A 21096-nucleotide genomic window follows, 5' to 3' on the forward strand; every position below is an offset into this window, starting at 1 on the left:
TTTTTAAGCTGATGTTTGTTTTAGCAAAACTTAATGATCAGAATCATCATTATAAATAAGTTCATTGTAGGCTACTACCACAAATATAACCTACCTTTTTTCTTTTCAGTACTACACTTAAAATGTACTTACTTAAAAATTATAACAATCCTTAGACTTTGTGTCTGAAAGTTTGAATTTAATTTTTGAACTCCAGAGTGCTGAAAGAGTGGATGTCCCTCTCTTCCCCCACTTTTTTCAACCTGAACCTGAGACGCATGATGGGTCATCCCAATCCGGTGGGAAAACCTCATGTCTGGTTACTGTTCCCGAGGACGTCAGGACATGTCACATGAAGTCACCGGACAGGCCATTGTCTTCCTGCTGCAGGGTCTATACCCACCTGGGGGAGGCAGGCAGCACTGTGAGAGTCTCATCCTTTGACTTCCCCAGTGCTTCTAACAGCATGTTGAGAAGAGCAGGTCCAATACATGCCCAGGTGGATGGATGTTAAACTCACAGACAGAGATCAACAACTACCTCCAGACTGGCTGCATTATGTGGAGGCTGGACACCATCCCCTTCCTGTTTTACCTTCTACCACCTCAGACATCAGGTTCAGGATAGGTTTGGTGGAGGCTAACTACCTGCAGCCCGCGTCACAAAGACCAAGGACTTGGTTGTGGATTCCAGAATACAGGACAATTAGGAGAGTTGACATTGTGACCGTTACAAGTGTCACTTGGACAATAACATTGATGCATTGTCAAAGAAGGGCCAGAGCTGCTTATTCTTCTCAGGAGGCTCAGATCTCTGTGTCTGCAGGACCACGCTGCAGATGTTTCACCCCCGGACGGTCAGAGCTCTGCAGCCGTTGGACCCAGAGCACCAAGGAGGTCCTTCTTTATCATCTCTCCCCCCTTCCGACGCAGGAAAAACCACCTCACTGTAACAATATATGTGCACATATCTGTCCATAACGGTTACAAGTGGAATATACAGTATATTTTCGATTTACTTACATATATTATGCACGGTGACATATTTTTATAACAGTTTTATAGAATACACTACAAAATAATTCCGAAGGGATATTAAAGTGGTACATATTCGTACATAGGAGGAAAAACAGAAACAAGAATAATCAGAGGGCAAAATACATGTTAAGTCATGAAGACATAACTAAAAAGTACTTTACTTGTGGTACGAGTACATTATGGGTTTGACTCGGAATTGACTGAATTTTTAAATTCACTTTCAAATATGGAAAAAAAAAAAGCCACATTCTCAATGAGTTATACTCATAATTAGTAGTTCATAATGGTGGTGGTGGAAGCGACCGTGTAGTCATGGCAACATTTTTTATCAATTTCAACTTTTCAAATATTCAAAACTAAGTAGTCCACAGGTAACCAGAGAAGTGGTAGTTAACCATAGCGTTGTGTTCATGTTAGTCCGGTAAGTTTATTTCAATCAAATCCAGCAGCGCTGATGACGTTTCGGCGCGCTATTACCGTAAGGCCCTCGAGTATTGGCGCACTCCAAACCGAAGCGAGGCTGATTGGACCACAGATGTGACGAAAAAAAGCCCCAAAGGCTCATTTGCTTTGACCAGATTCTCGTTACTTTTAATGTCCGAATGGTAAAATGCTTTTACCTGGGCTCCATAAGCTGTTGCTTGCGTCAGGAACCCTTTGATTACCTTAAAAACTTAAATGAAACGAATTACATCCAGATACAAGGGCACGTTATAGATTTTATTTTTGTAAAAAATTATGGAATAAGCTCATTACATCAAAAGTCCAACTGGTACGGGAATAAGAACGTAATTCACATCCTGAAATTAAACATTTGCTCTGCCTCCGCAGGCAAAATGATTTTTATCGGGTCATCAAACAAATACCGAGAAATTCAAGTGATATCTAAAGACTGTTACTCAGCATTTTTAAGGAAGGTGGTTCTTATCAAGTCCTGATTGCGGAAGGAGGAGTCACCACCGGCGAGATCCGAGACCGAAGCCGCCAGAGAGACGTTTGTAGCCACTTACGTCTGGTTAAAAAGGTCCCCAAAAGAATCTGAAATCAGTTGGTCACTCGCTGGAAAGGTGTCACAACTGGAGGAGATTGGAAAGAACCCAAGAGCAACATGAAGACCAGACTAGTGTGAGAGCGTAGACAAAGAGTCTGGAGTAACGTCCTCTGGACAGACGACTGTTAAAGGGAGTTATTGGGGGACGCCGGGTCAGAGGTCAGATTTGGCAGCATTCTAGGAGAGGAAATTCTTCATTAAACGGCCCCCAAATGGAACCCGAAGCAACACAGTAGAGCAAAGCAGCCTCGGAGAATGACCAGACACACACGTTAAGAAAAAGTCCAGGTTTTATTGTCTATTGTGGCTGTAGTCCATAACTGCCAGAGGGGTCGGTGAAAGATTGAGAGGCAGAAAAAAGTGAGAATAGAGCTCAAACTTGACGTCCTCCGTGACTCAACAGCTTGCACATGCACACCTGGTGTAATGCTGAATCAAACTCAATTACACAGAGGGAAAAAAGAACCAGAACACTCAGGCAAACGTACAAGTGTGTATAAAGCAATGTACAAAACAGGAGGGGGGGGTGAAGCAAATTCTGAACCTGGGAAATGGACCTACAAGCCAGTGGACCACAGTGCTAACAGAACCGACTTTACAGTAGAGGCAGGTTACAATATGTTAAAAGGGCCGGAGAGCAAGATGAGTTTCTGAGGCGTCTCCTCATGGCGGTGGTTGCGTGTGTGTGTGGGGGGGGGCTCTCAGCATCATGCAGACCCATGAGGGGGCGGACATGGGCAATCTGGCTGTCAGCTGGCACACAAAATATATGCTGGCAATTGTATTGGGTGGGGTTGCCTGGAAACCCACCTGGATGAGGTTCACTGTCTTGACATCTAGAATCCGCTGTTTTTGTTTGAGAGGAGAGGAGAGGGGGGGTAAATGTTCTCTCTTCTCTCCATCCTGAACTCTTCCCTCTCCGTTTGTCATCACATGGTGCCCTTCAGTAATGTGACCATCCCTGCCCACCACAGCGGGCCAGGGCTTAGCCAAAGTTGTGAATGGCCAGCCTAAACATGTCATTGGTGCACACCCACGCGTCGCCAATATGCTTCAAGATGAAACACTGATGGAAACCCATAATATGGTCATTATCTGCCTGCAAATACACAGATATAACACAGTTACTCGGGCCGCCGGGTTCAGTTAGCAGCTGTACACAAGTCACATTCAAAACCATTGATTATGTTCACACCCTGACAACTGACTGAACGCCTGCCGCCTCCTGCTCAGGGACGAGGAGGAGGAGGAGGAGGAGAGGGTGATACAACCTGCTCCTGACATACAGCATCAGGGGTAAAGCTGCGTAAAAGCTGCTATAATATACACAGGAAGGCAGAAGGGTCCAAACTGGGGAGTTCCAGGGGACCACCCTCCCTCTGGGGATAGGTACTTAAACAAGGAGGGAATATTCTACACTTCATCTCAAGTATATCAGGTAAATCTACTGCCTCATGGTCACGCAACGGGCCTTTTATTAGCACCGAGCTCGAGGGAGGAAATGAATCCATTTTGTACATCGTTCGCTCCTCATGTGGCAACAAAAACTCCCTGAACTAAAATCAAAATGCAGATTTAATCTAGCTGCCAAAGAGTTTACATCACGGTAGTTAAAGGTTCAATGGACAGGAGGAGAGGGAGTCTACATACCTTCAGCTGTCCTACCACCATACTGGCGATGCACTGGTCTAGAGTCGGTTGATGGTCCTGTGCTGTTTATAATATGCTCTATCTTTGTGAAAGGAAGACTCTGGCGCACAGAAGGAAGAGAAGATCAGAACAACAACGCAGAAGCAGGAAGATCTCCCGGGTATATCGTGAGAAATAGCTCCCACGAGCAAAGCGGAGGGCTTGTTTGTCCCCCCCCCCCCCACTCACGTAGGGAAAACCACAAGTGTTCAACACCGTCGGCTTTGCCGTTGGGTGGCATCTACAGGAACTTACATTGAGTTTATCCATAATTGCCTTCTTCCCCTGGAACTGATGTCCTTCAAAGAAAGGCATGACAGATCAATCTGTGTGGGGAAAAAGACAACAATCGGGCCATGTAGCTAATCCAGCCTTATCATCAGACACCACAGACCCATAACAAGACTGAGCATTTGCATATGGACCCCCCCCCCCACCATAGAACGTTACCACTTACACAGGCAGAGCAGCAAAATGTTACATGAGGCTGGTAGGATTCGATTTTTGAATGCTTTGGGTAGTGACCAGAAGACCAAATCATAGGCGGATGGAACGGCAAAGAACGTCAGCGTGTGTTTTAAACTCCTGCTGGGAATATCAGCCAATAGTTCATCCCAATAGTTTCACAAAGCCTAAATGGACTGAGACTCTATTGTCCTTCTTGGTTTAATTCAAGAGGCTGAGGACAGAACTGAAGAATAAGAGGGGAAACCTCTCTGAGAAACTAACACAAGTCCAGTTGAATTCTCTCAAGCCAACCCGGATGACTGAGAACGTTCACCGGTATGTTGTCATAACTGGGTGACATCGGATCGTTGGACGTCGTCAGCGAGGCTCGACATCACGGAGGACACGGAGACGGGCGGGCGGCAACATCAACGTCACCGGGACAGACTGAGCAACAGGTCAGCTGTTAAAAGCTCTGAGGTAACGCAACGTTTTCCAGCACAGGTGCGAGTCAAAACCCGTCTATTCAGTGAAGGTCAACAGAAACGTCCTCGCATGACAAATGCAGAGACTGTGCGTCCAGATCAAGGCGCAATTCCTTGGTGGGCACACATCTAAATGTCTCATACTTACATATAAACTGGCAAGTTGGCCTCTGTCAGTGTCAAACATCTTATAATAGTGATGCACGAAGCTGGATCCTATCTGCTCCCACGGAGGCTGTTGCTGGGGCTGCTGGTGGTCCACCATTCTGACTCACCCTTCAACACTCTGAGAAGGCAAAGACATGAAGAACAATGCCAAATAAGCGCAGAAACCAGCACGGAAAATACAGCAATGAAAAGCGGGTAATCCCATTAACCACACGGTTATGGAATGTTTGACTCCTAGTGGGTGGAGGGAGACGAGTGAGATATTTTTAATGGGCTCATCTAAATCCACAACTGTATCAGGTGGGAATAATCGAAGGGATGATCTAAACCCAGAATGCAGGTGTTGAACACTATGAACTGAAACTGGTTTAGATTTGATCGGCCACGAAGTCACGTGTTCCACTTAAATAGAGTTATTGGGAGGGAAAAAAATATCACAAAATGTGCCAAGACAAAATTCAGCAAATAAGAAAGGCTTCGCGGATTATTCGGGAACAGCCATAACACAGTTTCAAGCACGACATGTACATGAAATATAATACGGACAAAAAACCTCTTGCTAATAAACCCAAGCTAACTAGCTGCCGCCACTAGCTTGTACGCGGTCTTGTTTGCTAAGGCTAACTTAGCTTGTTAGCCGGACAGCACATGACACTGCCAGGACTGACCTGTCAGGGAAAATTAATCCAAACGAATTGGTATTGCCAGTCGCTAGTATATGGACAGACTTAAGATGTCCTTTAAGCTACTAAAAATACCCTGTCTGCTACGAGTGCTGACGCCTGCTTTGGGCCCGCGCAGACAACTCTCGAGCATGCACAGGCTCACCTAACATCATGTGAGTGCGAGATGCTTATTGTACACTTTATACTGAATCATAATCCTCCAAGAGTCGGACTCAACAGACATCTTTAGTTTCTGTACATGTCCCCATTCAGTGTTTTTGTAAGGAGACGTACAAAATGAAGTACTAAAAACTTACCGCTTACTGACGCCGAGGCCAACTACACGATCTGTCTGCTTGCTTACGAGGACACGCCTTCAAAACGAGCCCCGGGGGTTGATGGGAATTGTAGTTTTTCGGTCCCAACGGGCTTCGCAGGTTTGTCGCAATTTCCGTCGGACAAACTACAGTATGTTCGCGTAGGATGAAAAATGAACAATTATGGTCTGCTTTTTTTCCCCCCCAATTTCAAACTCGTTTCTTTTACCCGAACACCTTATATTTTACAATATTTTAGTCTCGCTTGTACCAAATGAGATTTGATAAAGTTAAGCTGAATTTTTTGTAAGGCAAAACAACAAAACTGAGGCAAAACAACAGTCAGAACTAAAAAGTCTGGACCAAGAACCACACGGACGTGACATTAGACCAGTGGAAATCTGCACTTTGGTCGGATGACTCCAGGTTTTATCAGCACAGTAGCTGTGCAACAAGGGGGGAAACACGCTAGGACTACAGTAAAGCCCAAAAAGGCTACAGATCAATCCCTCAACTGCATTTAGGTCTGTCAGATCACATGTCCATTCTGTTAGTCCCAGCATGCAGCCCCATCAGGAAGAGAGTCCCCTCAGCTGTAAAGGCTGTGAAAACATGGCCAGAGGGTGCGCTGCATCAGCTGCAGTACTATTTAGAGAGCACAACTGGAGACCTGGAAGAGCACGCTACATCTGTGCTCTGCTATATCAGCTTCTGTGTCGATAATGTCACTGTTGATGAGCACATTGAGGTGTGTTCCACCCGGAAACCTGGGATGACCGAAGAGGTCCAGGCCCACGCTGAAACAACGTGACACTGCTTTCAGATGTGGTGATGAGGAACAGTACAAAACAGCAAGAGGCAACCTGGGAAGAGGATTTAGAGCAGCCAAGGCAGCTTACAAAAAGAAGATCGAGGACCACGTCAGTAACAATGAGATGTGGCAGGCGTGTGGCAGGCCCATCACAAATCCTGCAACACCATAAAGGCAGAGGGTGGCGCTGAACTTGCTTCTTATTTCAAAGTATTGATACTCGTAATGGCTGTCAGTACCAGCCACCGACACTAGAGGCAGACACAAACATGGTTGTCGGCCCCCCCAAACCACACCAGTTTCGAAGTTCCATGAAGAATAATATTGATCTGATCGACTATATCGGATCGCCGACTGTAATGTCGTGATTCACCAATTCGATCAATGACGCCGTGGTCGTTTGAAACTTTTTGCAGATGCTCCCAGCTGGCTTATTTTTTAGATCTGTTGAAATGTTGGTTGGTTGAATTGTGTGTTTTTGTCCATGTCTTTTTCTTCATGTTTGTTTTGAGCTCTGTCACTATATGATATTCAATAAAGTTTTTGGATTTTTGAATATGCCAGATACATAAAAAAAAACATGTCAGCAATGTGAAATGTGGAGTGTATGTGTGTAACATAAGAATAATTTAATTACATTAAAGTATATTTAATAACAGTAAGTAGGGTTGTTGTGCTCATTATTTCTGTTGGAAATTTCGGAGGAAAAGTTTAGAAAAAGTGAGAGAATTCAAATAGTTATGTTGGATGAGAAATGCACACAAGATAGTACATCAAACAATTTAAAACAACATATAAAAAATACTGGATTTCATCAGAACCATTTCTGGATATGAGTGGGCAGCAGATACACAATAACTGCTGGACATATATAGTATAAAGCTTTAATTAAATCAGATTAAGGTACAGATTATGAATGCAGCTACAAAAGGTGATTTTGGAAAAAGCTGGGCAGAATTCAATGCCGAGGTGTCGGAGTACAGGTGTAATTTAAACCACATCCTCATCATTAGTAGAAGCTAATGAATCGCATTACATTCACAAAGACCGGGATCTTGTTTCTTTACCCATAAAATCAATACGACCAATATCTAATCGAAAATAACCAGTTGCATATATTTAGATTTTTACCATCAAGTACATGCCACAGGTGGCGCTGTGCATCTTAACAAGTTGGTTGCGACACGCCATTAATTCAGAGAAGAAGAAATCGGATTGGACTACAGGTGATGAGGAAAAGTCTGAAGGGTTGAGGGGTTCGAGAATTTAATTTAAAAGGCAGTAATGAAAATGAGAAAGTGCGAGTCAGATATGGTGCGATCTAGGGTAGGCGTGTGCGTTGGGAGCGGCGGTAATGCGCTTATCGCGGGATGCCAAACACGGTAATAGAAGAAGAGAATGGACTACAGCTCCCACACGGCACCGCGACAGCCCACAGTACGTTCTGCTGCCTGTTCGGGGATGTCACACCGCTGCTATTTTCTCCCTTCAGTCCCTCTCACTGTCAGTCTTCAGCTTCAGTGGACTGATACGGCGCTACGGACATAAAGAACAGAGCAATAAGACACACGAAGAGAAGCCGAAGATGGCTGAGCTTGGAACAGGAAGCCTGTCGTTGGGGGATACGACTTTTAAATACCAGGAAAGGGAATTGAACGAGAGACTGAGGCGGCTTTACCCGGCTGTGAACGAGGAAGAGAGCCCTTTACCGCGATCCTGGAGCCCCAAGGATAAATACAGCTACATCGGGCTGTCACAGAACAACCTCCGGGTCCATTACAAAGGTTAGACGCCCGATGGAGGGTGTTGATTTAAGCAGAAAGTCGAAGCTCTTGTCATTAGTCACTGTGTTGTTCCGGTCGCGCGCACGCGTGCATATGTGTACTCCTGTTAAATCTAGTCTGAGCTGCTTCTTCTGTCCTGTAACCTTGCTTTGTTTTTTAAAAATGAGCAGGAATTCCGAAACGGCCGGCAGCGAACTCGCTGGCCCCGATCGTCTTGACCCGCGTCACTCCCCCTGAAACTTGGCTTTAATAGCGGCGACATCGCGCTTTTGTGGGGCGTGTTAATTAATTTACGACTGTGATTATTCAACGGCTCCCGACCTTCTCCGTGGTTCGTGAAGGCAGCAGGAGCGCGAGACACGGGCGTTTGATTCTAATCTGATTCATGCGGTTTAAGCAGCGCGCTAGCTAACAGTAGCCTTCACTGTGGAAATGTACCAAGTAGTTAACTTTGTAGCCGTCGAGCCTGTCTTGGCGAATATAGCTGCTTCTTGTGCGTAACACTGCGGTTAAAACGATAGGTAGGCACAAGATGGGACCAAACAAGGTAGTGCCGACGTACAATGAACTCGATTGTACTGCGAGTACAGCGGGCAACACACGCACTGTCATTGTGTCGTCTCGCCTGAATTCAGTGCCAGCGTTTTTCAACTGTTTTCCAGAAATTCTAAAATTTTCGACGGAACGGGAGCGACCAGTCGGGGCTGCGTTTCAGATTTGACCCGCATGCAGCGGCGCTCCAACCTGCAGCGGGGCTGGTTCCGTCTGCCGCCGGGGGAGCAGGACAGGCCCGCTCCATGTGACATTAGGCCAGATGATTCACAGCAGTCACAAACCTCTTGAAGCACCATTTTACCACAACAGCAAATGTGCTCGTCAGGTGGCGCAGGCGAGTCCTTTTGGGTTTAGACGGCCCGAATAATAAAAGCAAGCAGCGACCACCAGCACTGGTAGACAGGCCCGTTATCCGAGTTATTTATACACCTGGTTCCGAAATGGCAACACGGTGACATCCCTGGGGAGGACTGAGGTCATGTCAGATGTCAGGGAGGGCAAACTGGACACCAAAAGTTCTGTTACCCCAACAGTGTGCATGTTGGCCCTTCACCCATGACCTGCACAATGCAAATTTTAATATTCGTTCCACCAAGTTGTATTAATTTATTCTCAGCATTTCCTCCCAAGCCACGCTGCAGTACTTCCAGTACATATATGTGGAAGTTGGGTATTTTATTTTGTCCAATCAGATCTCAGCCTCTGTGTGTTGCCATGTCAAACTAATCTGCCCAGAGCCTTCAGAGGCAGCAGTGCTGGCCGATGGGCCTTAAACTCTGGTAGCCACGTTAGATTGACCGCTCATGGAGTTGAAATCTATTACACAGTAATAGATTTTTATAAACTGGAAGCATCATGACAAATGAGGACTTTGTGTATTGTGCTGACGTGCACGCCTGGATGACTCCGAGTTTTTGTTTTTTTTGCCGCCCGCTTTCGTTTAGATTTCTCAGCGTTGTCGTGTGCTTTTTGAAACATTACAGGACAAAATGCTGCATGAGCATTTCTGTCTGGCGAGGGTGCAGGAGTTCCAGGAGTCTCAGAACGCCAGGGAGAGCGGTGCGCCCGTTCGGTGCCGTCTGCACCCCCGCTCTGCTCACCTCGGGGCCTGGGAGGGCCAGTGCACGGAGGAAATCGCACTCGCAACCAAGCAGACAAGAAGAAGAATACCAAATAATATATAATGGATAAACCTCCCATGTACAGTTCTCAAACATGCCATAAAATCCAAAATCTACAAAAGATCCAGTATGTAAAGTTAGTTTTGATTGAAGATGAGCCCTTAATATTGATTAAGGAATACAAATAAATGACAATACAATCTTGAGAATCAGACCGACGAATTGTTAGATTAATAAAATGAAGTAAACAGACATAAGAGTGCAGGTTGGATGACATTTAATAGGATTTGTCTGTATTTAAGGTGACAGAGCTGTCGTGCCAATACACACAACAATGGTCTCCGCCTTCCAATTAAATAGACACTATCACCCATAAACATGCCAAAGGCCACTACTAATGTGGTTAAACCCTCTGGGTTTGGATGTCCCATCCCATCAGTTGTTCTTCTGTATGTGGGTAGACTGGTAATACAGGTAGACTCATTATGGTTGACATAGGGTTGAGGCTCCAAGCACCAGCGGATGGCTCCTCTCTCCTGGCCTGGCTCCTCTGCAGGGCTCCCAGAACCCTCCTGGGGTTCAGGACACACTGAACTGATTCCTTTAGGTGCATCTTTCCTTGTACAACATAGCTCTCCTGCACTGCTACCACTGGGACCACTACATCCAGGTGGACGCAGCCCTTAATAGTCATCAATTAACAGTAATTAATAGTAATGCTACTGAGTAATGTAGAGCTGGGTGCCGTCCTTTTCCCTTCTGACCTATTGACCTCTTTTGACTATTGTTGTCTTGTTTAGGTCGTGCTCGTCACACTTGGATACGCTAATGTTCTGTAGCGAATAGCTGCAACTATCGGCTGATTTCCGTGGCGTTTTTCTGCTTTCACAGGTCACGGCAAGAACCACAAAGACGCCGCTTCAGTGAGGGCCACATACCCGATCCCTGCCGCCTGTGGAATCTACTACTTTGAAGTCAAGATTGTCAGCAAAGGTCGCGATGGGTATGTAGATGTGGCCGAACTGAGGATTTATTGCATGTGTAGATTTTGTATTTACAGCTCTGAACAAATTTAGCTGACCGCCACTCAGCGTGTGTGTGTGTGTGGGGGGGGGCATTACTGTCACCACAGTTTATTTGTTCCAGTAAATGACAAATCTTAGTTTCAACCGCGTGACGGAAGAGGAAACAAAAAGCAAATATTCCTGAATGGAGAGCCATTAAACTGTGTTTACCTTATCTTGGTGGGGTTCTAGGAAAAGATCGACCCCATCGACGATCATCAAAGTTTCAGACGTTCAATTGGACGCTTCACTAAACTCTTATCACACGTCGTTTCAGCACAAAATGCTGAAGAAGTTCAGATTTTCGACTCGATACCAAAGAATTGCACTGATCTCCTGATCTGTTGTGCATAAATCTGGACTCTGATGTTCCCCCAGACATCCCTGAGGGAACGTTGGTGTCTGCAGCTGTACATTCAGCCTCTCGTCCACCACGATGCCATTTTGTGGCACGTTTATAATCCGTAATGAGCATTCATGATGGAATGTTTATTCTCCCTGCAGCACATCCTGGAGAGAATGACGCGCCTTGTGACCGCTCTGCTGCACCATGGTGCTCTAAGTTTAACTTCCATTATAAGGAGATATTTATTATACAGCATTGGAAAACTTTAAGGGTGTTTGTCACGTTTTTCCTCCTCCAGAAATTATATTAAAACCAATCTCCATTTTTATATTTTGGAAGAAGCTCCAGGGAGCCACTAGGGCGGCGCTAAAGAGCCGCATGGGGCTCCAGGGCCGCGGGTTTCTGACCCCTGCTGTAGACGTGTGTGTCGGACTCTTCTGAAGACGCCTCATGCGCACGTGTGTGTCTGTGTGTAGCATATATCCTGTTCTGGTTTAGCTGTTGTAATCGTGTTTGAAATCTTTAATTTCTGTGTTCAGTTTTAACTCTGTAAGCTTTTAACTCTTCTTTACTGTGTCCTCGAGAGCTTTTAAAGGGCCCCATAAATAAAATCCATCATCATCACATAGTTGTACCCTGTTTTTTACAGTTTTAAAGTGCTTGGGTAGCAATTGCTCGGTATAACGGCGACATCCAGTTAAGATGAACATTATTCATTCTGTTAATATATAAAATCATGATTTACTGATAGAAAACTAAATGTAAGCATGTAAGGAGTTATCTGGCCCCCATTTGCCTGTATATTCTAATTTTATTCAAAGTAAAAATGCACCCATAGCCACATTTTAATGGGCTAAATCAAATAAAAGGAGATGACGCAACCTGTCAACAATGACGTATTCTTAAAATAGTTTTTGTTCTCCTGCAGGTATATGGGCATTGGGCTGTCTGCTCAGGGAGTCAACATGAACCGGCTGCCTGGTGAGTAACTGACATCAGTTAACCAGTAGAACCCGTTAAAGATGCTGGTGTACTGGTGGGGTCCACTTGTGATGGAGGGATAAAAATGACTGTAATTGGGTTGTCCTGGTGAGGCCGGGCCCTCTGGGAGTGTGTCCCGAGGCCCTGACCTTCTATTAGGGTGGTTTGCCAGTGTGCTAATGAAGGGACCCTCAACTATAGATGCTTGTTCTTGATGTGTCACCTCTACACCTAAAGCAGCTCAGTGGAGCTCAAGTCTTGGTGTTTGTACACGCGCGTCCCATCGGGACGGGTCCATCTTGATGGTTCCGCAGTGAGTGGAAGTATCACAGTTAAGAATAAGAATAGATCACCTCTACCAGGTTCTCCAGCCCCACTGGTTATTGCACAGGAATTAAAAATAGTCCCAAATCCTCGTCGGCGTTTTGAGGAGCTAGGAATAAACGTGGCTCCTCTTCGCCCAATACAGACTCATCCTGTCGTGCTTCGCTAGCCGCGCTGCCTATTGATGGATGAAGATGTGTTTGCTGAACCAAGGGCTGGAGAATGCTGTGGTGACGGGGGCAGCCAGTTAAAGCTGCAGTCTGCCTTTTTCTGCCTTCATCCTTTCAATCAGCACCAGCTCCTGCAGGAACGTGTGTAGCAAACGAGCTTTAGGGTCATTTGTAGTTGATCGTTCTTCCTGGTGAGCTATTCCCTTGGACCCTTGCCAGCCACGGCCCTTAGACTCAGCACCACCGTGCCGGGTTCTGTACTGTAAATGGAACTTTTCTACGGCTGCGTCTTAAATTGGGAAACTAATTGAGGTGTTTTCAGGCCTCCGCTCCAAAATTTAGAAAAAGTGGTGTAAAATAAATGATGGTGCCTTTTGCCTCCCAGCTGCAGTGGTTCCTGGTTCCTGTGTCGGTAACAGAACCGCTCCAGAGAGCCACTGTGTGTGTGTGTGTTCATGTATGTCCTAACTAGCTGACCCCCACCTCCCGGCTGTCCTCAAGCGAGCCACTCACACACATCGGGGAAAAATAGGGGGCAACCAGTTTTCTGTCCCGGCTCTCTTCTGGGTTCCCTCTGGATCAGCTCCTGGCAGGGCTAACGTATACACTCACATGAGCGTACACACTCGCTTTCACAGCCAGTCCACGCACGTGTGGAAGCTGCAGTACCCAGAGAGAACCCCTGGGGAACGTGCACGCTGCTCCTCGGCTCCCTGGGAGGGTCCAACCTGGGGCTTCTGGTTGTCAGGTGACGGTGCGAACCAAAGAATTGTATATAATCCATTAATCCTAATCCTTCTATTTTAGGATGGGACAAACACTCTTATGGTTACCATGGAGATGATGGACACTCCTTCTGCTCGTCTGGGACCGGCCAACCGTACGGTCCCACCTTCACCACGGGCGACGTCATTGGCTGCTGCGTCAACCTCATCAACAACACTTGCTTCTATACCAAAAACGGCATCAGTTTAGGTCAGTGAACGCGTCTTCTCCCAACAGCAGCAGCGTTCATGTGGTAGTGAGGCATTATTTACTCCCCCCTGCTGAACTGGTGCCTTGAACCCAGATGTTGGTCTTTTTTTCCCATCAGGTGTTGCTTTCACAGACCTCCCTGTAAGTGCTTTTTCCACCCTCTTAAATCTTTGTGTATTCACTTTTGAATGTCATAATTAACAGCTTTGTACATAACTGGCTCTGTACCGTGTTCTCTAACTACAACTCTTAATTGTTAAGGTCTTCTTACCTCAGGACTATTGGGAATAATCCACTTTATCTCGTATTTTCCAGCCAAATTTGTACCCCACCGTGGGTCTTCAGACTCCAGGTGAAATCGTAGACGCCAACTTTGGCCAGCAGCCTTTTGTCTTCGACATTGAGGATTACATGAGCGAGTGGCGAGCCAAGATCCATGGCATGATCGCCCGCTTTCCCATCGGAGAGAGACTCGGAGAGTGGCAGACGGTGCTGCAAAAGTAAGCCACGCACATAAACATAAATATAAAGACGTGTAGACGGGAAAATAACCTGATCTGTGGCTGCAGGAAGCTGCTGTCACAGCAGTATTTCCCATCAAAAAGATCAGAACGTTCTATAAAATCCTAATCTAACCAACTGAGGGGAGTCCCGTGATGAAATGTTGAAATGCCGCACAGCACAAATCACATTCAAAGCATAAAATAATCAGTTAAGGAGAAAAGCAACAAAAATGTTCTGTGTGTTTATTTGTGGGGTGAAACTACGGACCAAATGAAGGAATAAATCAAATCAATGTCCAAACATGGTGCGTTCACACACAACTCTGGAGGGTTGGAGAGAAACAAACTGAACCAGGGTCTGTCCGTCTGTCTGTCCGTCCCTCTACCTGCCTGCGTGCACTCACTACATATTTAGGACCAACATGCAACGAGGGTTTGATCGGGACATTAGTGGGGACACAAAAGTTCTCCCAGCCAGAACTCCTGAAAGTTGAATGTCAAGACTAACCTGTAGCTCCACCTGCTGCTCAACCGTTGACATTACACCCCAGTCCACGACTAACATGGTTCAATTTAAAGTTTCTGGGCCCGTATTTTAATTTTATGTCTGAAATAAAAATGTTTCTGGCTTCGGGCCTGATTGCTGTTTGCTTTTTACTATTATTGTGAAATCATTGAAAGTGCCGGTCACTGCACACATACACACACAATGCACTTAGAAGCAGCCAGTTAATGTACGTAACATTCCTATAGATCAGGTAAATTTCCTATGTTTAATTAATTCCAGTCTGTTGGATCTTTGCTGTCATTGCCAATGAACATGGGCATTTTGTCTTCAGTATGGTCTCCAGCTACCTGGTGCATCATGGGTACTGTGCCACGGCGACGGCCTTCGCCAGAGCGACAGAGACCAAAATACAGGAGGACCAGACCTCCATAAAAAACAGACAGAGTAAGTTGTTGCACCACAGCAGAGTCACTGTCGCTGAAGCGCCCCCCAGACACCAGTGAAGGTGTCCCAGAACCAGAGTTTACTGCCTTGCCTGTTCCTGTAGGACCAGCGGTACTGTGGTGTAGCTCTAGTTCATGATGATGATTGACCTTTGACCCTCAGGTGCTTGGACGTTTGTGTGTGCATGAACAGAAGCGCTCTGCACAATAACGCTCCCAAGATAAACACGTGTTGCTGAATATCTCTGTTGTCCAACAGGAATACAGAAGCTGGTGCTGGCAGGACGGGTGGGTGAAGCCATACAAGTGACTCAGCAGCTTTATCCCGGCCTGTTAGAACACAACCCCAACCTTTTATTCGTCTTAAAGTGAGTCAACAGCATCCTAAAGATGCCTTAAACGCACCGTTGTGGAGTTGCCCTGAACAAAATGAGGTTAAGGGCAGTTTGCTTCCCGCTGAAGGTGTCGTCAGTTCGTGGAGATGGTGAACGGTACAGACGGGGAGGTGTGCGGCCTGAACCTTCACTCCCCAAAGTCCCAGGACTGCTACCCTGCCATCCTCAGCCCCCACCACGGAGCCACCAACACACACTCGCACAGCGCCGGTACCGGTTCTCTTTGCTTCTGAGGGTTTAACCCTTCTAGAGCAGCAGTTCAGCTCTGTGGTCTCTCCGTCCAGGATCTGAAAGCCCCACCTGCAGTAACGGCATTTCTCCGACCAACAAGTCAAAGAGCCACAGCGGAACCAGCGTCAAGTACCCCAGAATGTCCTCCGTGTCCTCCTCCACCACCTCCTCCCCGTCCTCCATCAACTCATCCGAGTCCAATTCCTCCGACTCCATGGAGAGTCAACCCCACAGTGCCAACAGGTCCCAGGAGAACAGGTACGCACCCGCCCCTTTAAGACCGGCCAAACACTTTAGTTCTTCTGTGGAACAGATCCTGGTTGCTGTGGCCACCCTTCACTCGTGTGTGTGTGTGTGTGTGTGTGTGTGTGTGTGTGTGTGTGTGCACGCACAGTGACAGTGAGATGGAGATGGAGGCAGAACATTACACCAACGGCGTTGTCGAGGGCTCCACGCAGATCATGAATGGCTCATACAACCATGAGGAGATGCTCCAACAAGAGGACCTCAGCATGGGAAACGGCATCAAGGGTAGCGCACGCACACACACACACACACACACACACACAGAGTAAAAGAGATGACTCGATTACTCGGAGAAGAGGATCCTTGGAAATAAAGTCAGCTGATGCTACAAGCAGATTCAACTCACAGAGTCCAGTTAAAGCCGTCAGTATTAAATGGGGGGAGGGTGCCCCCGTTTAAGCCTACCAGAGCTGCCTGACCTCCCAAACTGAGTAACTGGGGGGGGGGGCACAGGTCCCGGGAGGCTTGGAAAGGTAGGGGAGGACTACAGGATGTGAGACGGACCCCCGCAGGCTCAGTGGTGGGGGTGCAACAAGTCTGGTTTGCTGTTTCTGTCAGAAATTCCAGGTCATCGAGCAAGATTTAATGTCTCAAAGCAGCAGAAGGGGGAGGATGTCCAGGTGGTTATCGGGGGAGTCGTCCTGTTTAATGACAAGTGCGTTTCTTTTGTCAGAACATCAGAGCTGCTCCAAGAACGGCCAGCTGTGTGGGGGCACCAGAGCCGCCACAGAGAGGATGATCCAGTTCGGGCGGGAGCTGCAGGGGCTCAGCGAGCAGTTGTGTCGCGAGTACGGCAAAAACACCGCCCATAAGAAGATGCTGCAGGTACCTTCTGCCGCTCCACCCTACAGCTGTGGGGGCGGAGTCATGGCCATTACACGTTGATCCCTAGGTACCGGCGATGCCGCTCTCAGAGGCCAGTGAGTAGGGATGTTCTTTGGGTCATCGGGGCCTGGTGGTTCTGATCCTTCACACCAGACCAGCAGAAGCTCCACCTCTAACTGTGGTGGCGCCTTTTATTGGTCGCGCCTGTTGTTGTCTCCATATTTACGTGACTCAGAACAAAGCACCCACCTCCCCAGGGAGAAAACTCACCATGGATGTACCTCCTCTCTCTCTCTCTCTCTCTCTCTGCGCCTGTCTGTCTCTCTCTCTCTGTCTGTCTCTCTGTCTGTCTCTCTCTCTGTGTCTGTCTGTCTCTCTGTCTGTCTGTCTCTGTCTCTCTGTGTCTGTCTGTCTCTCTCTCTCTGTCTGTCTCTCTGTGTCTGTCTCTCTCTCTGTCTCTGTCTCTCTCTCTCTGTCTCTCTCTGTCTGTCTGTCTCTGTCTGTCTGTCTCTCTCTGTGTCTGTCTGCCTGTCTGTCTGTCTGTCAGGACGCCTTCAGTCTATTAGCTTACTCGGACCCGTGGAACTGCCCTGTAGGCCAGCAGCTGGACCCCACGCAGAGAGAATCACTTTGCTCCACACTCAATAGTGCCATACTGGGTAAGAAACACACAGGGGGTGGGGGTGTGTGTGTGTGTGTGCACGTGTGTGCGTGTGTGTGTGTGTGTGCGCGTGTGTGCGTGTGTGTGTGTGCGCGTGCTTGTAGTTACTACATATTGAGGACCAAAACGCAACGTAGGCTTGATTTGGAGCCCGTCCTCCTCCTGCCTCTCCGCCTTCACCTCCTCCTCCAGCTCCTCCTCCTCCTGCCCCTCCTCCTTCACCCTCTCCTCCTGCTCCTCCTCCTCCAGCCTCTCCGCCTTCACCTCCTCCAGCCTCTCCTCCTGCCTCTCCTCCTGCCTCTCCTCCTGCCTCTCCTCCTCCTCCTCCTGCCTCTCCTCCTCCTCCTCCAGCCTCTCCTCCTCCTCCTGCCTCTCCTCCTCCTCCTCCTCCACCTCCTCCTCCTCCAGTCAGACTGATTATGCCGTCTTGTGACGGTTCTTCTGCTCCAGAGTCTCAGAACCTGCCCAAACAGCCCCCGCTGATGTTGGCCCTGGGCCAGGCCACCGAATGTGTCCAGCTCATGGCGCGGGTGCGCTCTGGCTCCTGCTCCTTCGCCAGAGTAGACAACTTTTTGCACTAGCCCAGTTTGGGGTGAGTATGACGGGACGCCCACACTGTTGGCGTGGTGCACCCCCCCCTCACATGACGTGTCTGTCTCCACAGGTTCCTGTTAAATAGCATCAAGGAAGGAATCTGCAGCAGCGTTTGTGATGGAGGCGAAGGAAACGAGCACACGCGCGTTGGTGTGATTGTCCATCAGAGACGAGAGACTTCCTCATTTAGTATTATCAATAAAGACATGTGTGACACTAAAGGTAATTATTATTCTGTTTATCTAACCTGTTCATTATGTCAATTAACTGTGTGCATCCAGAGAAATACCTGTAATTGTCCCCCTTTTTATTTCTTAATAGGTAGAGTTTGGTTCCGGTGTTGTCGGTTATGATGAGAAATGTTGAGACATTTCCATTGTAAAAAAACAAAAACAAAAAAAAAATCAGAACCACGATGACGTTTCCTTTCTTTAGCTAAAGAACTGACTGGACTAAACGGCTACTGCGGCTTTAACAGACGGGCCGGGCTAAACCCACACGTGCAAACATAGGTCAGGTCCGACGCAGGTGAACGACACCGGAGCACAGGTCAGTCCGGGCGTGCAGGGAGGGCTCGGAGAGGTCCGGTTCTGGAGCCAGTATTGTCCCGCGCCGAGCCCAGCGTGGGCCGGTCAGCGAGGGTGTTCAGGTGGCGTATCGGGGGGGGGGGGGGCCACGGGCCGGCGCGTGCAGCGACTCCATTACTGAATCCTCCTCCAGCGGAACCTGACCTCCCATCTCGTTTTAGGGCCTCTTTGATCTTTCAGGATCACCTCCGTTACCCCTCCCGTCACCGGAGACGCCGCTTGCTGATTCGTGGGCCCGGACGTGTGGTAGAACCGGTGTTCGCGCTCTTCTAACCTCCCCTTTTACAGTGGCTCCGCCTCCGTTTCCATCCTGTGTTTCCTTTGAGGCTTCCTGGGTTCTCATGTGTTCTGATGCCTCACGTCATCATTTCACCGCTGCGTTTGGGAACGGTTGGTGTTGGTCACCTGGAAGGACTCACACTAGCCCCTCTCCTTGGCCTCTGTGAGACCACCTCGTCCTGTCGTCCCCGTGACAACGGTAGGCAGCTCGCGGCATCACCGGGGACGTTTCACGGCGGCGTTTGTGCAGCACGCAACTATTCCATGCAAAAAAAAAAGAATTCTGGGTTATCAACCAGCAGCACAACAAACGTTAGCATTAGCATTAGCATTAGCTCTCGCTCGACCCTTTCTGACGTGGTTCTTCTTCTCCTCCCCGTAAAAACGGGGACTTTCTCGGAGTTATGTGTTTGGTTTCTGCGTCCTGACCGCACCGCCCCACGTTTAGCGTAACCATCCGCGTGTTCCTGCCTAGACCGAGCCGCTGACGTGGTCGAGGATGTGAGCGCCCCCCCCCCCCCCCCCCCCCACGCTCTTCCTTTCAGGGGAGATTTGGACAAGTGGATTTTGGTGTCACTGTGCACAATAGACTTAAACCATAAATATAATTTCATATGTTATGTTTTTTTGTTTTTTTTTAGCAAAACAAGAAAAATGGGGGAAAAAAACTGCCTTGAGTTAACTTGTACTTAGAATCACATTTAAAATTATATTAAAAAGTTAAAGTTGATTTGTTATGGGACAAATGTGTATGTCCTGGATATACATATAAATTGTATTGTTTAATTTTTGTCATTAAAATCCATGTGCATACGGACGGGCTCCTGCACTTCTTTAACGTTTACAACAGGAATTTCTTGATACTTGGACAGAACCAGGAGGTCCGCTTGTCTCTAGACCTGATGGACAAGCTGGACTGGAGGCTGCTGGTCTGCTCCAACCCTGCTCTGACTCTGGCTCGACTTCAGCGTTGGAGGCTCCAAAAAAGAGCGATTTAATTTCACAAAATCTTTATTTTTCGTCATTTCTGTCCAACGTTGAGCTTTTGGGGGGGTTCTGACTGCTCGTCCTCTGGTGCTGCAGGCGTCTCCTGGTTCCTAGACCTTCGTTAATGACTCGTGGAACAATCATTCATCAGTTTTCCCTTTTCCTGCACATCTTTCTGCTTTTTGAAGCCTTTCGGATCACTTTAACTCTCCAGCCGGGGCCGCGTCTTTGAACCCCCGACCTGTATTAGTCTGAATAACCAAACATCTGGTTTCTTCTCTGGTCTTCTGTGCCCCCTCCTCGGTAACCTCAACGTTCTCCAGCTTTTCTCAGTCATTTGTATGAAACGTTGGACAAAAATGGCCTGAGAAGCGGCACAATAATGGTGATTAACGGCTAAATTTAGCAAAGCTGCGAGTGCGGACGGGAAGAAAAAGGTTGCAGGTTGAATTTCCAAGGGATTTATTGTTCAGATATGAAAAAGCACAAGACCTGGACGGGGGGACGCACCTGTTTCTGTCCCACCGCTGCCATCATGGGGTCAGAGGTTACGCAAATGAAAGGACCACTCATGTCAACGAGACTGTTGCCGTCTCCATCCGTCCATCCATTGGAAGGACGCCCCCCCCCCCCCCCACTAATGAGCAGCTGATGCCTGATTGCCCCAGTTGGAGTCAGTATGATGGGATGAAATCTGTAGAGAGGAGAGCTGAAGTGTGTTCCCGCTCTCGCTGTACATACGTATGTATGAATGTATAGAGAGACAAAGAATGATGAGAGTAACCATCTTTCCGGGGGGGGGGGTGAG

At 47.7% G+C, this 21096-nt stretch overlaps 2 protein-coding genes across 3 annotated transcripts; one reads left to right on the forward strand and one right to left on the reverse strand.

The window, feature by feature from the left end:
• Window positions 1-2339: 2339 nt before the first annotated feature.
• On the reverse strand, window positions 2340-5992 carry nutf2 (nuclear transport factor 2). Its single transcript, XM_003977748.3, is given in 7 exon segments — window positions 2340-3166; window positions 3718-3783; window positions 3785-3817; window positions 4012-4064; window positions 4067-4082; window positions 4837-4974; window positions 5839-5992. Coding segments are annotated over 6 exon segments (399 nt in total). The 5' UTR covers window positions 4954-4974; window positions 5839-5992; the 3' UTR covers window positions 2340-3052.
• A 1870-nt stretch (window positions 5993-7862) lies between these two features.
• Window positions 7863-20118, forward strand: ranbp10 (RAN binding protein 10). Of its 2 annotated transcripts, none has more exons than XM_011618942.2 (15): window positions 7863-8433; window positions 11001-11112; window positions 12448-12500; window positions 13802-13969; window positions 14088-14110; window positions 14285-14469; window positions 15312-15424; window positions 15683-15791; window positions 15886-16028; window positions 16103-16307; window positions 16444-16580; window positions 17029-17180; window positions 17728-17839; window positions 18292-18433; window positions 18506-20118. In XM_011618942.2, exons 1-14 carry the CDS (start codon window positions 8004-8006, stop codon window positions 18420-18422), a joined length of 2073 nt encoding a protein of 690 aa, XP_011617244.1. In that variant the 5' UTR covers window positions 7863-8003; the 3' UTR covers window positions 18423-18433; window positions 18506-20118. The 2 variants fall into 2 exon arrangements, with proteins under 2 accessions (XP_011617244.1, XP_029697782.1); XM_029841922.1 differs by lacking the exon at window positions 7863-8433 and adding an exon at window positions 9007-9322.
• The last annotated feature ends 978 nt before the right edge of the window (window positions 20119-21096 follow it).

The sequence above is a fragment of the Takifugu rubripes genome, chromosome 9 (assembly GCF_901000725.2).
Source record: "Takifugu rubripes chromosome 9, fTakRub1.2, whole genome shotgun sequence".
Classification (NCBI taxonomy): Eukaryota; Metazoa; Chordata; class Actinopteri; order Tetraodontiformes; family Tetraodontidae; genus Takifugu; species Takifugu rubripes.